The 10,000-nt window shown below is 41.8% G+C and overlaps 2 protein-coding genes across 2 annotated transcripts in view; both read right to left on the bottom strand.

Moving 5' to 3' along the window:
- Nucleotides 1–124, bottom strand: part of dmap1 (DNA methyltransferase 1 associated protein 1) — a 9,330-nt gene extending 9,206 nt beyond the window's left edge. The window contains exon 1 of the mRNA XM_017468955.3: nt 1–124. This exon is cut by the window's left edge and continues 28 nt beyond it. The gene's annotated coding sequence lies outside the window, so the exon portion shown is untranslated.
- A 1,130-nt stretch (nt 125–1,254) lies between these two features.
- Nucleotides 1,255–10,000, bottom strand: part of obscna (obscurin, cytoskeletal calmodulin and titin-interacting RhoGEF a) — a 51,299-nt gene continuing 42,553 nt past the window's right edge. The window contains exons 76-85 of the mRNA XM_053680579.1: nt 8,455–10,000; nt 8,057–8,197; nt 7,242–7,364; nt 6,642–6,809; nt 6,442–6,547; nt 5,637–5,876; nt 5,143–5,366; nt 4,647–4,743; nt 3,579–3,728; nt 1,255–2,716 (exon numbers count right to left, since the gene is read on the bottom strand). The exon at nt 8,455–10,000 is cut by the window's right edge and continues 144 nt beyond it. Of these exons, the coding sequence (XP_053536554.1) occupies nt 2,536–2,716; nt 3,579–3,728; nt 4,647–4,743; nt 5,143–5,366; nt 5,637–5,876; nt 6,442–6,547; nt 6,642–6,809; nt 7,242–7,364; nt 8,057–8,197; nt 8,455–10,000 (2,976 nt within the window). The 3' untranslated portion in view covers nt 1,255–2,535. The remainder of the gene's footprint in view (nt 2,717–3,578; nt 3,729–4,646; nt 4,744–5,142; nt 5,367–5,636; nt 5,877–6,441; nt 6,548–6,641; nt 6,810–7,241; nt 7,365–8,056; nt 8,198–8,454) is intronic.

The following is a 10,000-nucleotide window of genomic DNA, read 5'->3' as shown; positions in this document are numbered from 1 at the left end:
TTGCGTTATTAATGTTTTTTTTATTATACTTTCTTACGGTCGTTCTTGTTATATACAATGCTAACAGGCTAAGTAAACCGGTGTAGTGACGTGACGTTACATCCACAAACACATCCTGCATCCTAAGGACCTTTTGGTGGCTCTGGTATTGGCCTGATTTAAAATCGTGACAATTCGCAGACACATAGTTTAAAAAATTTGCAACAACAATACAACAATTTAAAATGTAAAAAATGACCCGAATTGACGTAATGAAAGCGTATTTTAATGGATTATTTCGAATATAGACTCAATGACTCAATGGAAACAGGCACATAAATGCCTGCCTTAATCAAGGGTGCAGGATGTGCCGGGATGTATGATATGGATATGTCATTTGACTCGCTACTAAGAGTCGACTCTTTCGGCTCCCAAACGGCTTGAAATTATGATATTACGACCCGTAATTGTTTTTGCATTGACAATAAAAACAGTGAGTTTCCTACATTAATGTTATTGTGTTTCGTTATGAAGATTTATTTCCATTTACCCGATAATAAACCTCACACACAGAGCTGAGAGTCAAACCCACGACTCACACAAATAGCTCAGCTGTTGAAAAGAGGTTTCCATTAAAACATTTAAGCAGTTACTAAACATAAATTAATTAATGAGTGAAATTACCCTCATGTTTTACAAAAAAAAAACAGCATATGTGTGTAAGTCTGCTCTTTATATATATTTCTCTTAAAAGATCCGACTCAAAGAGTCGACTCGTTCTCAAACGACACATTACTATTCGAAATGTACCAAACTGCCACCATAAACCTGATGATCAGCCAGAAAAGTTTATTTGTAACCAGAATGTGTTTAGTGTCTTATGTTTACTTGTTGGTTGGATAAATTTCACTTATGTGTGTATGTCTATGGTTTATTATATGCAGCTACAAAGAAAATATAGCTACCATGTTAGCATGAAGCAAAGTGCTGGTCTAAATCATCACACCTTCACCAACATTTTCTTATTAACACAGTTTTCAGCAAATCTGTCTGAGACACTGAACACGTCCACAAACTCCACCGCTCAGTTTGCTAAATGCTAAACTGGAGGCAATAAGATCATGTTACTTGTTAGCTACTGCCTTGATTAGCCTTAGGAGTCGTACCGCCAGTACCTCACTAAAGAAGCAAATGTTGGACGCAGAACATCATCTTAAGTCACCGACTACATTCATGCTTCATGAACTTTCGTTCTAACATCATCAGACAAACAAAGGCACAAACCACAACCCTTGACGATGATTTCAGACAGACTATAACCTTTATTTCTTTATTTAGTTACAATCAGATGAACCAACCTGCATGCATGTTTCTCAAATCTGAAAAATCACACAACATTCCAATGAAGTAATGAATAAACATGAAATAATTCAACCACTTGGAAGTTTTAAAACTAACGCAAAATGTCATGCGTGACATCGTGTCACGTTACAGACGAAAGAGCAGTTAAAAATCATGCAAAGTTGCCTAATTAGATTTTTTTTTTTTCCCGCAAAATCTGACATGAACAATGCAGTCACATTTACTGCAATCATAATTACGTCCAGGTCTGGTTTTTGTTTTCTGCATCACACTGAATATCTCTTTAATGAGCACAACAACATCACTCTATTCTCCAGTTTAGGGGTGTAAACAAGAATTATCCATGTCTAAAAATATTTCATAAATCTTAAGCAGGAGGAGTGGTGTCTTAAATACTTCCAGGTTTAAACCTATCACACGTCATACTAAAAAAAAAAAGAAGAAAAAACCCCAGAGGATTAAAAACTCTATTGTGATGATGTGATGATATCTTCATAATTAGCAAACGAGCTGCACACAACATCGATGAGACGTAGATTACAGTCATGTGTATGCTATCTGGGTCTATATTTCTCACTGTGGTGTATGATAAGATGTAATACACCCCCTTTTACACCCTCCTACATTTTTGTCTGTTTACAAAAGAAGAGTAAATCAGTCTACATGATCGTTTGCATGAATGTAGCCGCCATTTTGAATTCCCCATAACGTTCATTCATTAAACATTACACGCAATCGTGTTCAGAATAGTATTCTGATACTATGATTATTATGAATCACGTTATGATGAAATAAAATCATCTTTCCAAAAAAAAAACCAAACATGCTAAAAAATGTGCTTAACTGTCACTGAAGCATTATAGATATAATGAAGTAACAGTGCTAGTCATGAAATGCTATTCATGCTCCAATGCTACGAATGGAGATTTTTTTTGCTAATAATTTCGTGATTTCTGCACACCATGAGAACTGTTGATTTGTTTATCGTTATAATTTCGCTTCAGTAATCATTATAAATAAGCAGACAACAAATTTAGTCTTATGCAAAGATGAAAAAAAAAAAAAAAAAGATGTAAATCCTGTGCTGAAGCCACAGAACCTGCACAAAATCAAAAATATGTGTCTTCTAGTCAAGCTGTTTTTCTATTCTCCTAGCGATCAGGAACTCTGTGGTGTGTTTTCCTGTTTTTAACTTTAACCGAGTGGCTGTGTGACCCTGGTGCGAGCGCGGTCACGTTTCGCCTCACGCTCTTTCAGGAAGGCCTGAAGTTTGTCGGTGGAGAAGCAGAACATCGAGGCTGCGTGCTTGGACGGTTCTCCTCGTTCTCCTTGTAACCACGGGTTCTGGAGACACTCTGCAGCCGACGGCCTTCCCCTGGAGAAAAAAAACACACAAAACAAAACAAATCAGTGCTTTAGATATTACGTAAGACGCCCGAATACTACGTAGCAATACGGACTCGCTTGTCAACAAATCCATATATTATCATGTGGTGCGTCTCAGGGTTCAATTCTGGGTCTGTTCACATTACAATGCCAGCTGGAAAATCCCAATTGCTATTAGAAGGGATTTTAAGATCTTGATACTTTTCAAATATGTTTATAGTCTTGCCTCTGTCTACCTTAATGATATCAATTTCACAAAAAATCAGTCTGCTGCTCGTTCCCAGAACGTAGCTGAGAGTTTATGAGCCCAAAATGTGGGGGGGGAAACCCCATCATAAACCCTTGTGGGTTTAAAACAGGCGAACTGTGTTTTTCCTTCCAGGGTTTAATTTTAAAATAAACACATTTTTTTTTACACAATTCAATTATTTAATTGACATTTACTTTTACCGTTTAAAAATATTCATATAAATGTAAATATTAATAACAATATAAATATATATAAAAATGTACAAATGTATAAATATTTTTAATATAGTATATGACTAAATATATACAAATATATATACAAAGAATACTTGTGTTAATAACTTCAATAATATATACATCGATAATAAAGAGATTTTAATTTTCAACAATTATTACTTTGAATGATTCCAAATGAAGCTGGAAGAAAGCTCCACTGTTGTGTGTTCATGATTTCTGAGAACTTTTGTAGCTCGGTGGTTAAATGTTAAGCAATCTGATGGGCGTGAGATCAGATTCCGGGACCTGAACTCTGTCCTCCTCAGCTCTGGTGGATTAAATGCTGCCTAACATGTGAGTAGCTTGTGATAAAGATGAGAATGTACCAGGCCTTGCTGTTCAGCGTGCTCCGCAGGAAGTTGATGGCTCCCTCAGAAAGGCCGGGATAGCAGCGGCCGAACTGGATCTTACCCTTCCTGACGTTGCGATCTCTTTCCCAGTGGAGATCTGAGTGAAACGGACTGTCGGCACTCAGCCTGAGCCCAGTAAGACCAGGTGAAGAAAGGAAGGACATCAGAACAACATTAAAGCGATATTAGGTCTATTCAGCTAATTTCAGGTGAAATTAAATATTAACCTTAAGCATGACCTTATGTGTGACATCATGCATGCCATGGTGCATGAGAGGGAATCAAGGCTAGTTAGTTCTCATTTCCACCACAATTAAGAAAAAAATTATATTTTCAGATGCTACGCTGTTGTTAAAAATCTTATTATTTACATGGTATGACCAAATTTAAATTTTTTGGCAAGACCAAATAATTCACTAGTGACTTCTATCAAAAGACCAAATGATTCATTAGTGATTTCTATCGTAAGGACAAATGATTCACCAGTGACTCCTATCATAAGGACAAATTATTCATTAGTGACTTCTATCAAAAGGCCAAATGATTCTCTAGTGACTTCTTTCATAAGGCCAAATGATTCACTAGTGACTCCTATCATAAGGCCAAATGATTCACTAGTGACTTCTATCATAAGGCCAAATGATTCACTAATGACTTCTAACACAAGGCTAAATGATTCATTGGTGACTCCTATTACAAGGCCAAATGATTCATTAGTGATTTCAATCATAAGGCCAAATGATTCACTAGTGATTTCTGTCATAAGACCAAATGATTCACTAGTGATTTCTGTCATAAGACCAAATGATTCACTAGTGATTTCTATCAATAGGCCAAATGATTCACTAGTGATTTCTATCCTAAGGCCAAATGGCCTGGTCATTTTAAGTGAGATGATGATTCACTTTCCCACTGAGTTTAGTAGATTCTTATTGTGAGTGAAAAATGTTGTTATTATTACATAATACTCTTTTTTAACAAAAAAAAATAGAGATTTTTTAAAAACATATTACTGATGTTAAAAAAAAAAATTTGGTCACTTACATGATAAATGCCAGAACACCGAGAGCCCAGATATCCGTGGCAGGTCCGACGCCGTGACCTTGCAAGATCTCAGGAGCTTTAGGAAGGACAATGTAAACTGACATACAGAACACACACATATAAAGAGAAAACATCCTACATAAATCACACACACACAAACACACACACACACTTACTGTATATTATAACACTACAGATTTTAAGACAGACGTTCATCCTAGAACTAGAACTCAAACTTCTGTGAGTTTGGTGTTCGGTTCACTATTCAGCGGCGTTCTGAAGATCGCTAAACATGTTATAGGGATATACAGTAATTCTAACATTTATTTTTAGAACAGGGACTAATGTGTCTCACGGAACATCAAATGTACCTATGAACGAACAAATCAAAAGCACCATGTCTATCTATACATATGATTTTAAACGAATTGTTCAGGCTCAAACAGGATATTTAGTTTGAAACCGCTCAGAGTAAATAACGTTCGCTTTGTACCACCTTTGCTCTCTGTCATCTCTTTGATGTGCTCGACATTAAGGGCGTGGCCCGGAGTGAAGGCTTGAGCTGAGCCCAGGTCCACGATCTTCAACACGTTGCGCTCAGTCACCAGCACGTTATCGGAGCGGAGGTCGAGGTGGACGATGCGGCGTCCATGCAGGTAATCCACACCGGTCAGGAGCTGCCTCAACAGGTCACACACGTGCAGCTCCGAATACACGTCTCTGCAGCACAGGAACACACAAACACACACAAGACACATCCGGCATGTTCACACTAATAAAATGTCTTGATAAACCAAGACTACAAGCATGGAATCTCTAATATGGATCTAGTAAAATCCCGGCATGTCATTTTTCAGTGCTTAGAAATCTCTGGCCCTTCTTCATAAGCTCAGAATGCTCTTCAAAATCTGATCCTATTTCGAATCCAGTCGTCCTGGCGTTAGACTCTGATACTGTCTTTTCGAAACTCTGTAGAAAGACGGTTCTGACCTCTCGGCCAGGTTGTAGAGGAGTTCTCGTCCGGAGCAGAGTTCCTCAATCAGCGCCAGGCAGGAGGGCGTGAGGATGGCTGCATGGAGCTGGACGACATTTGGGTGGCACAGCCTGCGCAGCACCTGGTACTCCCTCAGCACTAGCTGCCTCTGCTCGGGCCCGTACGGAGTCAGCTTGGCCGCCAGAGGCTGCGAGCTCCTGCTGTCCTCACACCGTGTCACCACACTGAAACGGCCCCTACAGCAAAACAAGCACACGTTCCTATATATATATATATATATATATATATATATATATATATTAACATCACAACACACCAGAATTTAAGCCGAGTCCTCCATCACTGTGATGACGTCACAATGAGTCATAGGACTTTCTGTTCATTCTCGGTTGCACGTCACCAACTGATGCATCCTCAGTTTATTGGGAGGATCAAGAACATTTCTAGGGTTTTAACAGTTCTTGGTTCTTGAGTATTGGAGTGCAACTAAAGGATTATGTTTAACGAGGACACAAAAACACAAAAGTGCGTAGTGAGAGATTCTTATGATTTTCAGTTACTCCTTGTGAAGTCTCGCCAATATCTTGCGTCGTAAACCCTGTGTCGTGTTCATCCTGTTTGCCTTGTCTGAGTATTTTTACCACTTTCCTAGTTCTTGTTTAATTTCTTTTGGGATTATCTGATTGTTTTATGACTAGGGCCATTGCTGTGTTTGACCTTGGCCTTTTAAACTATGCACCCGAATCCTCTTCTATTCTTCTACTGAGTCTGTTTTATTACTCTCAGTGTATGTAAAAGAACCTGTTGATCTCAGACAGGAAGCTGTAGGACCTCTCTGAGACAAGCCCTCCTGGCACAGTGATCTTGGACCCGGTTGATTGCGTCAAGATCAGAGGAATGTGAGAGTCTTCGGAGAAAGAAAATACAGGCCGTTATAAAAGGCATGGCGTCTACACCGTGAATCTGATAATGACATAAACAAGAGTCGGATATTTTCTCACCTTCATATGGCATGGTCATAAAAGCAGCTGGTGAAGGATCACTGAAAGGCCCTGAGCCTGTTTTGTTGATGCAGGCCACACGGAACACATAGCCAGGTCCTCTAGGTAGCGCATTAGCGATGTAGCAACTATCTGTAACATTATCCGACAAAATTTTCCACTCGTCACCTGGAAACACAGGAGAATAATAGAAAATAATAAGTGATGGGGTTGTTGATGAAACGGGGTTACTGTTTTTACTGTCAGAGTACGAGAACCTGGAGCCTATCCCAGGGACCTTAGGGCACAAGGCAGGGGTGCCAACCCATCACAGGGGAACAGTCGCACACACATTCACACCCATTTACACACTACAGACAATTTAGACATGCCAATCAGACAACAGCGCATGTCTTTGGACTGGGGGAGGAAACTGGAGTAACCAGAGGAAACCGAGAACTCAGCACACACAGGGCGGAGGCAGGAATCGACCCCCAACCCCAGAGGCGTGAGGCAAACGCGCTAACCACTCAGCCACCATGCCCCTCTGAAAGGCTTTATAACTGTGCAATGGTGCAAATGTGTATGAGAGCCATGACGTCACTTCTTGTTGTTTCTTACCATTGAGGCTATACTGTATGCAGTATGTGACAGGATCACTGCACCGCACTGGCTTCCAGAAAACCAGAGCTCCACCACTGGCGAGCTGGATCACATCTGGTTTGAATGGCCTGGCTGGAATTCCTGGAGAAATGTTAAGTAAACAACATTATAAGGATTTATAGGAAAAGAGTCATAATAATAAAAGTAATTAATAATTCCTTACATTTATATAGTGCTTTTCTAAGCACTCAAAGCACTTTACATTGCATGGGGGGTGGGGGGGGATCTCCTGAACCACCACTAGTGTGTAGCGTACACCTGGATGATGCGACGACAGCCATAGTGCACCAGGACGCCTACCACACACCAGCTATTAGTGGAGAGGAGAGAGTGATGCAGCTAATTCAGGGATGGGGATTATTAGGGGACCATGATAGATAAAGGCCAATGGGGGAATTTCACCAGGACACCCGGGTTATACCCCTACTCTTTAAGAGAAGAGTCCTAGGATTTTTAATGATCAGGACCTCGGTTTATCATCTCATCCCAAAGACGGTGCTGTTTTTACAGTATAGTGTCATTATACTGGGGTATTAGGCCCCACACAGACCATAGTGTGAGTGCCCCCTGCTGGCCTCACTAATACCACTACCAGCAGCAACTTTAATTTTCCCCAGAAGGTCCCCCATCCAGGTACTGGCCAGGCTCAACCCTACTTAGCTTCAGTGGGAAACCAGGCGAGAGCTGAAGAGCGATATGGCTGAACGGAATTCGTGATGTTCCTTCGGCGTCTAATACCACTTCTCTGACTGCACGTCAAAATCTTTCCCTACCTTTGATCTTTTTGAATGTTGGCACTTTGAAAGAGAAGAGCTTTGGCTTTTTCTGAAGGCTTTCCGAGAAGGGAGCTGATGGAAAAAAGTCTGAAGCGACAGTTGTTTTCTCTGGTGGAACAGGATTCTTCACGATCAGACCTGGTACAGAAGAAGTAATCAGATGTGTTAGGATCTAGGCCTTTCCAACCAGCACCAACAAACCCAAATATTCTGTCAGTGGTAACACGACCCCTAAGGTTCTGAGCTAGTAATTGTTAAGTGTTACCTTCAAATCCTATATCTGCCTGATAGCTGCTAAGCAAAATGCTTTTATTTCTAAGAGAATGCGAATGTTCAGTGGAGAACATTGATTATAAATTATTTTGTAGATATTACATTCACGATGTGTGTCATACCCCATTTCTCCTCCTTGCCCTCTTTACTGGACTGCTTGGTGAACAGCTTCGAGATGCTGGATGCCGAAGCCCTCATCTTCTTCCTCAAAGTCAAGAGAGGGGTCTTCTGCTGTGCACTTGAGCCATCTTCGCCCTTCTTCTCAGATCCCTGTGTCTGGGAGCTGGAGGGTTCTGGAGTCCAGGACTTCCTGCGGAAGATCTTCATGAGTCCAGATTTGCCAGACTTGCCACTTGGGGGTTTGAGCTCCAGAGCTGGGGCTGATGAGTGCCTCTGAAGCACCTCTCGGTTCACCGGGGTCGCCGATGCTGGGCGCATGGGAACTGCGGAGGAACTTCGCCTCAATGCGACGTTGTTCTTGCTCTTTGTTGTGCTGAGTGTGTGCTGTTGTAGTGGTGCTTGACGAAGGTTCCTCAGAACTCTCTCCATGTCCTCATCCTCAGAGTCCTGTGAGAGAGAGAGCTCTGATGTCTTTCCGGATGACGGCGCAACCAAGTGCTCCTCTGATTCATCGTATGCTCTATGGTGTCTCCGTGAAATTGGGAGGTGGCTGGAAGACTGTCCAATGTAGGTGCTGGTTCTTCCGGAAGCATCTGAGTCGTGTTCAAGGTCGTAAGACTCTGCAAGAGACAGCTGTGAACCTGCTAAATTTTCTTCTCCCCCCATCGCTGCTTGCTCCTCCTCCTCTCCAGGGTGTGATTGGCTGTCATCTACATGAAAATCCATGATTACTGGCAGCTCCTCCATGGTAGTCTTGTGAGACTGTGATGGAATTTGTGATATCCTATTTACAGGAATCTCTGAGGCTTCATCTTCTTCCTCATCTGTGAACTCATTATTATGGTCGAACTCTAGATCTTTCTCATTATCTCCCAGTGTCCTGTGCGCCGTAGAAGCTGCCGAGATTCTCGTGGATTCATCCAGTGACCTGCTCCTCCTTTGGGTGCGGGAGTTTGGATAGACAGGACTCACCCCTCTGTCCAATGAGCAAGACTTGGACAGAAGAGTGGAACTTCTCCTATGTCTGAGGCCAGACTCCACATCTGGAGAATCCTCTACATATTCTATAAGCGGTTCATTTAGCCTTCCAGTCAGGCTGGAGCGCAGTGTCCTGCGTACTCTGTCCTGTTTCCTGGCGTGGAGTTTGTCCCGGAGCATCATGTGGCGGGCGGAGATTGGTGAGAGCTGCTCATCGCTGTTGTAGAAGGTGCTCTTGATCAAGCTACCACGGGGGATTGGTGTCCCACTGGGCACTTTATCATCTCCAGAAAGATTCAACGATGAACAGATTTCTTTTCGCTCCCTGGTAACCAGCTCAGGAGAAGGTGAAGGCGTCTCTCTGGATTGCACACTTATAGGAATCATCAACGCACCCCTCCGCACTCGCTCTTGACCCATTATTACATCCTCTTCATCTCTTTTCAGAGCCGAGGAACATTTAGGAGGATTGGCATACGGATAATATTCCATACTATCTTCCTCCCTGGCCTCATCTTCCTCCTGGCTGGCCTTCTGGAAAAAGCCCCAGGCATCAGCCTCGTCATATTC

Source organism: Ictalurus punctatus, chromosome 5, assembly GCF_001660625.3.
Source record: "Ictalurus punctatus breed USDA103 chromosome 5, Coco_2.0, whole genome shotgun sequence".
NCBI classification, from domain to species: Eukaryota; Metazoa; Chordata; class Actinopteri; order Siluriformes; family Ictaluridae; genus Ictalurus; species Ictalurus punctatus.
This window is presented reverse-complemented; position numbering and strand designations above follow the sequence as displayed.